The sequence below is a fragment of the Moschus berezovskii genome, chromosome 25 (assembly GCF_049115385.1).
Source record: "Moschus berezovskii isolate FMDL1 chromosome 25, NW_MosBer_1.0, whole genome shotgun sequence".
Taxonomy (NCBI): domain Eukaryota; kingdom Metazoa; phylum Chordata; class Mammalia; order Artiodactyla; family Moschidae; genus Moschus; species Moschus berezovskii.
Window position 1 is genome coordinate 643,105 of NC_142484.1, and position 12,636 is coordinate 655,740.

At 62.7% G+C, this 12,636-nt stretch overlaps 2 protein-coding genes and 1 non-coding gene across 8 annotated transcripts; 2 read left to right on the forward strand and 1 right to left on the reverse strand.

The window, feature by feature from the left end:
* Positions 1–286: 286 nt before the first annotated feature.
* PIDD1 (p53-induced death domain protein 1) lies at positions 287–5,858 on the reverse strand. 5 transcript variants are annotated; one of them, XM_088832060.1, is made up of 16 exons: positions 5,460–5,855; positions 4,754–5,133; positions 3,933–4,346; positions 3,384–3,593; positions 3,250–3,304; positions 2,885–3,086; positions 2,658–2,783; positions 2,395–2,574; positions 2,172–2,319; positions 1,952–2,087; positions 1,724–1,874; positions 1,518–1,593; positions 1,289–1,395; positions 1,090–1,203; positions 787–986; positions 287–547 (listed from the first exon to the last, which is right to left on the reverse strand). In XM_088832060.1, the coding sequence occupies exons 2-16, from the start codon at positions 5,055–5,057 to the stop codon at positions 289–291; spliced, it is 2,682 nt and encodes an 893-aa protein (XP_088688186.1). In that variant the 5' UTR covers positions 5,058–5,133; positions 5,460–5,855; the 3' UTR covers positions 287–288. The 5 variants fall into 5 exon arrangements, with proteins under 5 accessions (XP_088688186.1, XP_088688185.1, XP_088688184.1 ...); XM_088832059.1 differs by having other exon boundaries at positions 1,277–1,395; positions 5,460–5,854; XM_088832058.1 differs by having other exon boundaries at positions 1,470–1,593; positions 5,460–5,854.
* A 3,360-nt stretch (positions 5,859–9,218) lies between these two features.
* RPLP2 (ribosomal protein lateral stalk subunit P2) lies at positions 9,219–11,504 on the forward strand. 2 transcript variants are annotated; one of them, XM_055415167.2, is made up of 5 exons: positions 9,219–9,374; positions 9,560–9,683; positions 10,518–10,566; positions 11,196–11,294; positions 11,394–11,504. In XM_055415167.2, the coding sequence occupies exons 2-5, from the start codon at positions 9,561–9,563 to the stop codon at positions 11,465–11,467; spliced, it is 345 nt and encodes a 114-aa protein (XP_055271142.1). In that variant the 5' UTR covers positions 9,219–9,374; position 9,560; the 3' UTR covers positions 11,468–11,504. The 2 variants fall into 2 exon arrangements, with proteins under 2 accessions (XP_055271142.1, XP_055271140.1); XM_055415165.2 differs by having other exon boundaries at positions 9,220–9,374; positions 11,391–11,504.
* On the forward strand, positions 10,597–10,731 carry LOC129549137 (small nucleolar RNA SNORA52). The gene has a single exon (XR_008684499.1). It is a non-coding gene; the product is annotated as a small nucleolar RNA SNORA52 (small nucleolar RNA).
* Positions 11,505–12,636: the final 1,132 nt, after the last annotated feature.

The window sequence follows — 12,636 nt, forward strand, 5'->3', positions numbered from 1 at the left end:
CTCCCCGATTGGGACCCAATGAAGACGCTGGGTGCAGACCAGCGGGAATGAGGGCTATGCAGAAGGAAGTTTGTACTCAGGCCCGCTTGCAGGAGAGCAGGGCTAGGCCTCAGATCACCTGGCCACCCCGGCCTTCCACCGGCCTCTCCACTGGAGAAAGTCAGTGCTGAGGCAACGACCATGCAACAGACCAGTGCGTGTGCGTTACACGGGTGGGGAGACCACTCTGCTCACACGCAGAGAAGGTTTGAAAGCGTGAGCCTCAGGGCCCAGCCTGAAGTCTGGGGTCTAGGCCTGGGCAGGCTCTGGGGATGGTGATGGTGGCCGCTCAGGTGAGGCGAGGTTCCCGGGGGCCAGGCTCGTGTGCCGGATGCCCTCCTGGTACTTGCGGCGGCCAAGCTCCAGGACAGCACGCACCTCTTCGGCCACGTCCTGCCGGTCACTCTGCTCCAGGGCCTGCACGAGGCGCCCCACGGCCCCTGGCTGCCCAGCCTGGCGCTCCGCCCAGGAGAAGAGCATGTGGCGGATCTGCCCATCCAGGTCATCCCTGGGGGGTCGGGGGGTCAGGGGATCAGTCAGGGGGGCCCGCCAAGACCACCTGCCACGCCCAGGGCCTTGCTCTCCCTCCCAGCAGGGGGGCCTTGCTCCCTGGGCCAGGGGTGGCCAAACCCTCCCTTTGCTACCAAACCTTCCCTTTCCTGCCCATTTGCCCTGCCCCCCCTTCCCTGGACGGAACCTCAGCCAGCCACTGGGGGGAGCCAGCAGGGCGAGAGGCTCAGAACTCACCGGAACTCATGCCGGATACGCTGGAGCTCACGGTAGGGCAGGCCCAGATGCAGGGCCACGGCCGGCCAGTCGGGGCCCAGGCGCCCGGCCACGTTCAGCAGGTTGCTCTGGGTCAGGAAGCCAGTCTCGGCGTCGCCCAAGTTCAGAGGCGCCAGGGAGAAGCCAGCCCCCCGAGCTGGGACCTCGCATCCCCGCAATCTCTGTGGGCAGGTTGAGGTGGCAGTGAGCCCTGGCCTCACCCCAGCCCACCCTGGCAGCTCCTCCCCCGTCCCCTCCACATAGGGCTCCCCAGCCAGGCCTCACGGGCAGCTTGATGGGCAGAGTGGCCATCCACAGGGCAGCTGTGGCTCTCTTCTGCCGGGCAGCCTCTGCCTCCTCAGGCACCACCTCCGGCACCTCGCCCCGGTAGAAGGACACCTGGGGGGGGAGGGGGGCTTCAGCGCTCTGGCCGCGGCCCAGGCAGCCCGGGGCGCCCGCCCCACTGGCCCACCTGGCCCCTCACGGCCTGAGCCCGTCGGTCCAGGGCGGTGGTCACGTACACCTCCTTCAGGTTCTTCAGGTGGGAGTAGAAGACAAAGCACACCCTGCCCTCCACGCAGTCTGGGCGGTCTGCGGGCACAGGGGGAGCTCAGGAGGGACTCGGGGGCAGACCCAGCATCCCTTCTCCGGCACCGGAGGCACACCTGCATCAATGTCAATTCCCCTCTCGAAGGCAGCGAAGAACTTCTCACCCTCGAACATCTCCACGGTGTCCGAGGGCTCGGGGCCGCGGTATCGCTCCAGCAGCCGCCGTAGGGTGGCATCCACCTGCGGGGGGGGACCCACTGGCTGGGCGCCCGATGCCCTGCGGCCCCCCACCCCCCAGCGCACCGCCGCCCCCACCTTGTTGGGCTGGGCGCCCGATGCCCTGGGCCCCCCACCCCCCCGCCGCCCCCACCTTGTTGCGGGGCAGGCACTGCAGCAGGACCTGCTCGGGGTCCCGGCGTCTCTGCAGCGCGATGAGGTTCACACGGTGTAGCCGCAGTCGCTCCCAGGCCTTCTGTGCCAGGCCCCCCACGCAGGTCTTGGCGGTGTACCAAAGCCAGTACCTGGGGAGGCGGGGGTGAGGGGGGCCCTGCAGGCCGGGGGGGCGTGGGGAGGGGGCCAAGCAGGTGGGGGCACTGACCAGGAGAAGCGCGTGGCCTGGAAGCGCGCGTACAGGTGTGTGAGCTCCAGGGCCACCTGTGCGGTGACGTCGTCCCAGGCGGCCGCAGGGGCGGCCCGATGCAGCAGGTGCAGGCGGGCACGGTCCAGACTCAGGCCTGGGGGGGCGCTGGCTGAGGCCTTTGGCCAGGGCACCCCTTCAGAGCACCACCCCCGCCCCATGCCCGCACGGCTGCCCTCACCTGTGACACCGGGCGGCAGAGGCAGCTGGATGGTGACTGGCCGAAGGAAGCTCGAGGGGCCGCTCTGCGAGAGGCAGAGCAGGGGGCTGGCGGCCGCCTCGGGCTCCCCCAGCAGGGCCGGCAGCTCCCTGCTGCCCACGTGCAGCACCTGCAGCAGACGGGCCGCCCGCGGTCACTCCCGCGCCCGTGCGCGCCGCCACCCCAGCGGGTGTCCCAGCCCTACCTGCATGCGGACGCGCCGGGGCTCCTCCGTGGCCCCCGCGGGGAAGGTGACCCTGACCCCGGCGTGCCCCGAGGAGCACAGCAGCGTCCCTTCTGGTGGCACCAGGCAGGCGTCGGACACAGGGCGTGAAACCACGAGGAACCAGGAGAAGTGGGGCACCTGGCAGTGGGCCCAGAGCCGCTGGCGCGGGCGCAGGGCACAGGGTCAGAACCAGCGGGCCGGGGCAGAGCTGGCCCTTCCCAGATGGCCCGGGCCGCCCTCACCTTGGGCGCCTCTTCCTCTAGGTGGGTCTCCAGGTCGCTCCAGCTGTTGTCACTCAGCGTCCTAACCACCACCTCGCGGCAACGCCGGGCCCGCGGGGGCACGAAGAGCAGCCACAGGCCCACCTCCTGCCAGGTGAGGGCGGGGCGTGAGCGCCCGGGCCATGCCAGGCCCTCCTCGCCAGGGCCCTCGCCTGCGCCCGCCCCGCCCCACCTCGCCCCAGCCGTGCCTGCTGGAAGGCCACCCCGTGGGGCTGCAGCTCTAGCACACCACTGAGCAGAGCGTCATGGGGACCCAGGGGCACGAGCCGCGGCTCCGGCAGCCACAGGCGGTAGCGGATGGTCACGGGGGCAGCAGTGGCCCCCGCAGGGAACTGCAGGCGGACGCCACAGGCCAAGGTCACGGAGCAGCCCTGGGGGGTCACGGCAAAGCTGAGGGAAGACAGGAGAGCACAGGGTCAGACACAGCAGGGTCCCCTAGGTCTGAATCTGGCACCTGTGGGAGACCCCCAAGGCATGGGCAAGGTGTACAGTGAAGGCAGGGCGATGGGGTGGACAGAGGCTTTTCCAGCCCGGCCCCTCCCTCACACCATACCTGTCCAGATCTGAGGTCAGCAACAGCCTGGGCATTTCTGGGACCACGGGTGTCGCTGGGGAAGGACAGATGTGAGGTCAGGCCGACACCTGCGTCCTGTCTGTAGTCTGCCCCCAGCCCCACTGCAACCCTACCTGGGGGGCTGGGAGGGTCAGGAGGGGGCCTGCCCAAGGGGTTTCCTTGCAGGCGCACGAAGGGGGCGTCCAGCAGCTCAGGGGGCACGTCCCGGAGCTGGTTGTCCCTCAGGTCGAGCCGGGTGAGCAGTGGAAGGCGGGCCAGGCTGGTGGGCACCGAAGCAAGGAGGTTGCTGTGCAGAATGAAGAGCCGCAGGGCCTGCAGCCCCGCTGCCGGAGGCGCCGGCTTAGGGCCTGCAGAAGACTGTCACGGCCACCCCAGTCCAGAAGCGCCAGGCCAGGTGGCTTGCACCGGGGCCTCCCGGGAAGCCCATTCAGTCTCTGCTCCATAGCTGGACTAGAGAGCTCGGGGAGGCCTGTGCAGGTGGGAAGCCTCGACAGCCAGGGAAGTGGGGGGCACGTGAGGGCTGCCGGGGAGGGCAAATGCTCAGGCAGGCCAGCCTGTGTATACAGGGCGCTGCAGAGGAAAGTGGCTGCGGAGGAGGGCAGGGCAGCCAGCGGCCCACAGGCACTCCCCACTGGGCCCAGGGAGCCAGGACAGCGACTCACCGAGGGAGCCAGGGAGGCTCTGAAGCCTATTGGAGGCCAGATTGAGCTCGGCCAGGCTGCCCAGGCCTCCGATCTCAGGGGGCAGGGCCTCCAGCAAGTTCCCAGAGAGATCGAGGCGCTGCAGGCTGGACAGGGCTCCCAAGGCTGGGGGCAGCGTTCGCAGGCGGTTGTGGGTGACGGCGAGGAAGGTAAGGGTGGGGAGGGCCCCCAGGGCCGCAGGCAGCTCTGAGAGGCAGTTACGAGACAGCAGGAGGGTGTCCAGGCCACACATCTGGGGGATGCAGGCCGGCAGTGTCTCCAGGCTGTTGAAGCTCAGATCCAGGTGGGCCAAGTGGGCTAGGCCGCTCAGGCTGGCAGGCAATGTGGTGAGGGACCCCCGGAGGCAGGCACCCAGGGCATCCCGACGTTGCCCACCTGATGGGGGAAAGGCAGACAGACGTGACCCTCTGAGTCAGAGTTCCAGGTGAGCCCAGCTCTGCCAGCCAGGGAAACAGGTACCTGGAAATGCACAGCCCCGCCCCAACCCGACCAGAACTGAGAGACGGACGGATGCTGGAGAGCTGCCGGCAGGCGAGGCAGGCTGAGAGCCATCACCGGCGACCCACCGCAGGAAGAAGACCCATCCTGGGCTCTGCTGGAGACCCCACTGTGCAGCTGCTGGGTCCAGGAGCCCGGGCCCAGCCAGCTTCCTCTTGGGGGAACATGGCTGGGTAGAGCTGTGCAGGGAACAGGGCTGGGGCCGGGGTCCACCTTTCGGGACCAGGAAGCAGAGGCAGGAGCTAGAGAGTGGCTGGGCCAGGGCTGAGACTGGGGGGGCTCACCTTTGAGGACGAGGGAGCGGAGGCGTGGCAGGCTCCACGGCAGCCGGGCCAGGGTGGCCTCCAGCAGTTGAGGGTCCTCGTGGCCACTCAGCTGCAGGAAGTCCACCTCCAGCAGCTGAGGGGCCTGCTGGGCACACAGGCGCAGCAGCCGGCGGCAGCCCCCAGGGTACAGGTGCAGGCTCAGCCGGTTCCCGGCCAGGAGCAGGGGCGCCTCCGGCCCCGCACCCGCAGCCTCTGGAGCATCTCTCACAGCATCTTCTGGGGCCGAGGTCGCGGGCACCGGCCCCGCCTCCACTGCAGCCATCGCCCACCAGCCGTCCTCGGGGGCCAGACATGTCCCAGCTTGCCAGGCAGGCCTGCTCAGGCAGGGCCCAAAGAGGCTGCAGAGTCAGGGGGAGGAGTGGGCTGGGCGTCCTCCCAGCCAGAGGAAGGGGGACTCGGACTGGGGGGAGCCAGGCCCGCTGGTCCAGAGTCCAGCACCTAGGCTGGACCTGTCACTGACGTGGGCTGGGGAACAGGACTCCCCAGGGCTGGGAAGGCAGCAGGCAGGAGACCTGTGAGTGCAGAGGGGCTTGGGGAGATGACTGAGGGCCTGGGGGAGGGAGGCTTCACACCCCGAGTCTATAAACTTGACAAGGGACTCATAGTCCAGCACCCCCCTTCCCCTCCAACACAGCCTGCTGGGCACCAGGATCCCACCTCCAACCTTCACATTTCTCGGCTCCGACCGGAGGCACTGGCTCTCATCTACCACGTGGGGGCGGTGGCCCAGGCAAGGACACGAGTGATCCTGCCCGCGTCTGTCCGAGCAGTGCGAGGGGGTTCCTGAGGACGGGACCCCACTTCCTGGCCCCTGGAGGAGGCCTCTCCCGCCACTTCCAGCTGGCACCTCGGTCTGCAGGGGAGGTCGGTGCACCGCGCAGTCGCCGCTCCCACCGCTTGGGGCGTGTCCTGGGGGACAGACCAAACCCCAACCCCCCCAGCCCAACCTCCGCGTCCCCTAGACGCGCTCCCGGCGGCGCGTTTCCGGGTCCGGCCGCGTGGGAAGCTCGCCTCGCGCCGGCAGGGGTCTCAGGGTCCCGCCCGCCCCGCCCTTCTGCCGGACACCGCCCAGCCGCACTCAGCTTCCTGTCGGCCGGCGTGCATCTGTGCGACCGGCCTTCCCGCGGGAAGGCCCGCTTTTCGCGCCACAAAACCCAACCTTTCCGAGGTTCTCGGGCCCTGGGCCCGCTCTGCTCTGGCTATGCATTCCCGGCCCCGTGTTAAAATGAACTAATGCGATCTCTGGCTGTAGGGGGTACTGACGGCTGATCGCATCTGCTGCCCCACACTCACCTCCTGCCCGAGGACAGCACTGAGGTCCCCAGCCAGTCCCCAAAGGCCTCCTCTCAGGCCCCGCAGAGTCCAGTGCCTACCTTCCATGACCCCAGTTTATGGGAGCACTCTGGGCCACCTCCCAGCTCCGCCGCCACCCCCCAGAAGGCTTCCCCATAGGCTGCCTCCTTCTTTCTCAGCGTCTCACAAGAGAGGAAGAGGAGATGGGAGAGATCAGATGTGGCCCAAGGCCACTAGCTGGTGAAGGCCAAAGTCAAGGACCGCAAACCAGATCTGTCTCTCAAGAAAGCCTTCCTGACCGGCCATCCTCACCTCGCAGAACAGGTGCCTGTAACATACACGCCCGCTCCAGTCTGTTCTGCCCCAACTTTCTGCCACCCTCCCCAACCACCACCATCCTCCCCACCTGGCTGGGCAGTTCCTGCTAGGCCTGTGTTCTCCCCAGCTCCTATTCTCCCTTCAGTTTCCACATAGCTGCCAGAATAAACATACACACACACACACACACACACATGCAGGAACATCATTCAGACTTAAAAAGTAATGAGTAATGGGTGTGTGGATCACAATAAACTGTGGAAAATTCTTAAAGAGATAGGAATACCAGACCACCCGACCTGCCTCTTGAGAAACCTGTATGCAGGTCAGGAAGCAACAGTCAGAACTGTACATGGAACAACCGACTGGTTCCAAATAGGAAAAGGAGTACGTCAAGGCTGTATACTGTCAGCCTGCTTATTTAACTTATATGCAGAGTACATCATGAGGAACGCTGGGCTGGAAGAAGCACAAGCTGGAATCAAGATTGCTGGGAGAAATATCAATAATCTCAGATATGCAGATGACACTACCCTTATGGCAGAAAGTGAAGAGGAACTCAAAAGCCTCTTGATGAAAGTGAAAGAGGAGAGTGAAAATGTTGGCTTGAAGCTCAACATGCAGAAAACAAAGATCATGGCATCTGGTCCCATCACTTCATGGGAAATAGATGGGGAAACAGTGGAAACAGTGTCAGACTTTATTTCTTTGGGCTCCAAAATCACTGCAGATGCTGATTGCAGCCATGAAATTAAAAGACGCTTACTCCTTGGAAGGAAAGTTATGACCAACCTTGATGATATATTAAAAAGCAGAGACATTACTTTGCCAACCAAGGTCCGTCTAGTCAAGGCTATGGTTTTTCCCGTGGTCATGTATGGATGTGAGAGTTGGACTGTGAAGAAAGCTGATCGCCGAAGGATTGATGCTTTTGAACTGTGTTGTTGGAGAAGACTCTTGAGAGTCCCTTGGACTGCAAGGAGATCCAACCAGTCCATTCGAAGGGAGATCGATCCTGGGTGTTCATTGGAAGGACTGATGCTAAAGCTGAAACTGCAATACTTTGGCCACCTCATGTGACGAGTTGACTCACTGGAAAAGACTCTGATGCTGGGAAAGGTTGGGGGCGGGAGGAGAAGGGGACGACCGAGAATGAGATGGCTGGATGGTATCACCGACTCTGTGGACATGAGTTTGAGTGAACTCAGGGAGTTGGTGATGGACAGGGAAGCCTGGCGTGCTGATTCATGGGGTCGCGGAGAGTCGGACACGACTGAGCGACTGAACTGAACTGAACTGAACTGAATGGGTAATCACCTCAATGGACGTGAGTTTGAGAAAACCCTGGGAGATGGTGAAAGACAGGGAAGTCTGGGATGCCACGGTCCATGGGGTTGCAGAGTTCTACAGGACTGAGCGACTGAGCAACGAAAGGTAATGAAACCCTGACACGTTACAACGTGAATGAACTTTAAGGGCATTACACTAAATGAAATAAGCCAGACACAAGAGGACAAATACGGCATGATTGCATTATGTCAGGTCCCTGGAGCAGCCAACATGGAAATGGAAATAAGCGGGAGCCGGGGCCGGATGGGGCGCTATTGTTTAGAATTCAAGAGGAAAAAAGTTCTGGAGATTCACTGTGGTGATGGTTGCACGTCAGTGTGAACGCATCTAGTGCCGCTAAACTGTATGATTAAAGTGGTTTTACAATATGTATTATCGCACCATTGAAAAATCTCAACAGACCACTTTCCTGTGTGACGGCAACAATCCCATCCTTGCCAGATGGTTTCCCTCACCAGCTGTGTGACCTTGAGCAAAAAAACCTTTCTGTGCCCGACCCTGAAGGATGTAATGGGGTTTCCGTGGGGCCTGCGTTATCAGGGGCCCTAACACGAGCCCGCCTGGGCTGCCTGCTGCCTCTGAACCCATCTCCGGCCACCTCAGCAAGGCTTTCACTGCCGGGGCCTGATGCTCGCCCAGATCGTCGCGGGGCAGGCGCTCGCTCATCTTCGGCCATCCTCGCCCAGGGCTGGCCTCAGCCTGGGGCTGCCTCGGTTAACTACGCCGTGTCCGCGCGCTAGAACCGACGTTCTGAGGAAGCAGAACCGGGCCTGGGCCCCCCAGGACTGAGGCCAGCCTGCAGCAAGGTCCCCGACACGGAGTGAACGAGCAACGTGTGCCGTGTCCGCGGGGCTGCTGACGTCTCTTCCGAGAGGGCACGGCCCGGGTGGGGGCCGGTCACACGGGCGTGCGGGGGTCTGGCTCCGCTCCTCCGAGCGGCGGTGACAGAGCCTCCCAGCTTCTCCTGGGGCCCCCGCCGTGGCACTAGGGACGGGGGGGCGCAGCGGCTGGGTTCCGCGGACTGAACGCAAGGGGCGACTGGCCCGCCCGTCTGGCGCAGGCAGGACAGCCGGCTCCTGTCGCGCAGCAGGCAGGACCCCGGCAGCGGCGCCCGGCCACGTGCGGCCCGCTGCGGCGCCCCCGCACTTCCGGTAGCCGTGCACCATGGGACTTGTAGTTCGCCGGCCGCGTCCCCCGCTCCGGCGGACAAGCAACCAGCGCGCGGAGGCCGCGCTGCATGCTGGGAGCTGTAGGCGCCGCGCGGCATCCTGGGAACCCTAAAGGGAGAAACGCTACACTCCAGGCTCGCGCCTCTCTCAGCCCCACTTCCCCCAGGGATCTCGGGCGGCAGTCACCCGACTGTAAACATGAAGACAGCCCTGGAACTGCCTTCCGCCTTTACGGTGGCGGCTGCAGGACAGACGGGATGATGGCGTCTCCTGCGTCCTCATTGGCTAGACGCTGCGTGACGTCACTAGGAGGCGCCCTCGTACGGCTACGAGCGCAAGTCCCGGAGGCTTCTGGGTAGCGAATTACTCCCGCCCCCAGCACCGGCGCCTTCCTTTCCGTCCCTGACGCCACCGAGGTCGCACGCGCGAGGCTGGTCTGCCGCCGCTGAGTGAGTGGGCCGGGAGGGCCGGGCCGCGGGGCCTGGCCGCGGTCGTGAGTGCCGCGGGGGGCGGGCGGGGCACGGCGTGGGCCAGGCCTCAGCGGCGGCTCCGCAGCAGCCGCGCGCGGCTCGGCACTGGCCCCGCAGGGACCGGAGGCCGCCCCTAATGCTGATGTCCTTGTCCCACGCGCTAGGATGCGTTACGTTGCCTCCTACTTGTTGGCCGCCCTCGGGGGCAATTCCTCCCCTAGCGCCAAGGACATCAAAAAGATCCTGGACAGCGTGGGCATCGAGGCAGACGACGACCGGCTCAACAAGGTAGCCGCCTCGCAGGGGCCTGACGGCCCCGCCGACCGCATACTCCGCACACGGGCCCCCTCTCCTTCCCACCCCAGGGAAGTAGGTTTCCGCGGGTTTAGTGGAAGGCCTTTGCTGGTCCATGTGGTTTTGGAACTGCCCTGATGTACTGGTACAGCCTAAAGGAAGAAAAAATGGGGATGAAATCAAGTCCGCGTTAGCGTGGCCCAGTGGGAACAAGTCACGTGTAAGCTTTTTTTTATTTAAAGTGAAAACAAGCCCACGTTAACTTTATTTTTTTCAACTCAGTGTGGTGGTAGTTTACTCGCTAAGTTGTGTTGGACTGTTGAGACCCTGTGGGCTGTAGAGCGCCAGGCTCCTCTGTCCATGGGATGTCCCAGGCGAGAATACTGGAGTGGGTTGCCATTTCCTTCTCCAAGGGACCGTCCCAACCCAGGAATCCAAGTGCTGTGCTTGTGCTGTGCTTAGTCCCTCAGTCCTGTCTGACTTGCCACCCCATGGACTGCAGCCCACCAGGTTCCTCTGTCCATGGGGAGTCTCCAGGCAGGAATGCTTCCCAACCTAGAGATGGTACCCAGGTCTCCCGCATTGCAGGAGGAGACTTTACTGACTGGGCCACCAGGGAACCGCCCCTTCAGCCTAGTGAAGGTTATTTCGATGTGTATCGAGTGTAAAGTGAGACATTTTGCGTTCTTTCTCAGCAGTGAGTTTTGGTGTTCATTTCCATGTGTGGGCTGTCTTACTTGTCCTGAGTGGGTCGTGACTGCTGTGCGGGGGTGGGGGGTGTGGTGTGTGGTGGCCACCTCTGGTAACCCTGCTCCTCATCTGCTCTAGGTCATCAGTGAGCTTAACGGAAAGAACATTGAGGACGTCATTGCCCAGGGTGAGGTCATGTTCGAGGCTTTCATTTTCACGGTCCATTCTAATCCCTGCCGGTCAGCCTGTGACCTGCCAGGCTTCGCTTGTGGACCAGAGCACCCTAGAAGCCTTACCCAGAGGAGTGAGCAGGATTTCCATGGGCTCATGCTATGGGCACTTCTAGACAACCCCCCGGGCAGGGCAGCAGGGCGTGCCTGGGCTCTCAGTGGGCTTCTGTAAACAAGTCTCACCACTCTTCCGTGGGGGGCTAGGACTGACCACAGGCCCGTGCCCTGTGAGGTCAGGCTGGAGCTGGACTTATTTGGAAGTTGAGCTTTTGGGGAGTTGTTTTTGTCTGTGGGTCCATGACAGGGCAAAGGCAGCCTTGTCTGTGAGCTCACTGCTGGGGGTGAGGATCTGGACACGGGAACAGTGGATTTTATCTACCTGGTCATAAGCGTGTTTGTCCAACTTGCCTCCCGGGTAGGGCACTGTGGACCTGCAGGTCTGCTGGGGGCATTCCTAGAAGCCAGTGTGTGGGAAAATGGGACTCTGACACGGACCCTAACGAGCTGGACACAGTGTCTCTTCACTCTGAGGTGACATTCAGGTGGAACACCTGCTCTGGGCTCACCTCCCCTTTGGTCTCTGCAGGTATTGGCAAGCTGGCCAGTGTGCCTGCCGGTGGGGCTGTGGCCGTCTCTGCGGCCCCAGGGTCTGCAGCACCTGCTGCAGGTTCTGCTCCAGCCGCAGGTAAGTGGAGGTTCAGGCAGCTGTTGGTGCACACGTCCTGGGGGCCGGGTGTGTGGCCTTCATTGCGACCGAGCTCACCATGCTTTCTCCTCACAGCAGAGGAGAAGAAGGAGGAGAAGAAGGAGGAGTCGGAGGAGTCAGATGACGACATGGGCTTTGGCTTGTTTGACTAGAGTCCTGCTCCCCTGCAAATAAAACCCTTTTTATGTATTTCTTGAGCTATCTGTGAGTGCTTTGTCAGTGTGGTCTCTGCATCCTTGTCTCGTTCTGGGTCGGTGGAGTCTGAAGAGCCAGGAGTGGGGTGCCTGGGAGGGGTCACTTCCTGTGGGTCTTGAGGACTGCCAGGGTCTTGGAGGGAATAAGGCTTTCAGGGTACTCCCCGTCCAGAAAACTTCAGAACCTGGGGAGGGTGGCCTCTGCTCTGTGAGGCTGGTACCTCCAGTTGAGGCCAGCAGTTCCCATAAGACTGAGTGGTTTCAGTTACACAAGGAGATGTGGTGCAACCGGATTCCGCTGTAGGAGTCGGGCTCCTGGTCTTGTTCGAGTCAGCACCCCAGCTCCACCTTAGCTCCTGAGCAACTCGGGTGTCACTCAGCTGCTCTGAGCCTCAGTGTCCCCCAGCTGCCTGGTGGCCACTGCCTTTGCTGGGCAGATGTGGAAGTGGCTTGCAAACAGCAGTGCTGGACTGCGTGTTCTTCAGACCCTTTAGTGGCAGGCCTGCCCATGCCCCTTCTGCCGGGTTCTGGCCTAGAATACGGGGCAGAGGGGAGAGGCCCTCTCACCGCCCAGTTCAGCAGCTCAGTCGTGTCCGACTGCAACCCCCCCTGGACTGCAGCACGCCAGGCCTCCCCGTCCATCACCATCTCCTGAAGCTTACTCAAATTCCTGTCCATTGAGTTGGTGATGCCGTCCAACCATCTCATCCTCTGTCATCCCCTTCTCCCGCCTTCAATCTTTGCCAGTTTCAGGGTCTTTTCCAATGAGTCAGTTCTTTGCATCAAGTGACCAAACTATTGGAGTCTCAGCTTCACCATCTGTCCTTCCAATGAATATTCAGGACTGATTTCCTTTAGGATGGACTGGTTGGATCCCCTTGCAGTCCAAGGGACTCTCAAGAGTCTTCAACACCACAGTTGAAAAGCACCCATTCTTCATCTCACTATCCTGGCCCTGTAGCTGTTGGCAGTCTTCACGGCCTTGGGCCTCTGCCTGCCATTGCCAGGCTACCCAGTAGATCCTCTCTGCTTTTCTGAAGGCTGTGGTATGATGGCTAAGTGCTAGGAGCTCACCCTGCAGTAGGCATTTATGGAGCTGTGGGCTCACAGTTCCAGAGGAGAGTGGT

Coding starts and splice junctions, on each gene's coding strand:
- PIDD1 (XM_055415158.2), bottom strand. CDS start 5,057: ATGGCTGCAGTGGAGGCGGGGCCGGTGCCCGCGACCTCGGCCCCAGAA. Junction 1,875..1,951: donor CAGGCCACGCGCTTCTCCTG/GTCAGTGCCCCC, acceptor CCGCCTCCCCAG/GTACTGGCTTTGGTACACCG. Junction 1,204..1,276: donor CTCAGGCCGTGAGGGGCCAG/GTGGGCCAGTGG, acceptor CTCCCCCCCCAG/GTGTCCTTCTACCGGGGCGA.
- RPLP2 (XM_055415165.2), top strand. CDS start 9,561: ATGCGTTACGTTGCCTCCTACTTGTTGGCCGCCCTCGGGGGCAATTCC. Junction 9,684..10,517: donor ACGACGACCGGCTCAACAAG/GTAGCCGCCTCG, acceptor CATCTGCTCTAG/GTCATCAGTGAGCTTAACGG. Junction 10,567..11,195: donor TGAGGACGTCATTGCCCAGG/GTGAGGTCATGT, acceptor TGGTCTCTGCAG/GTATTGGCAAGCTGGCCAGT.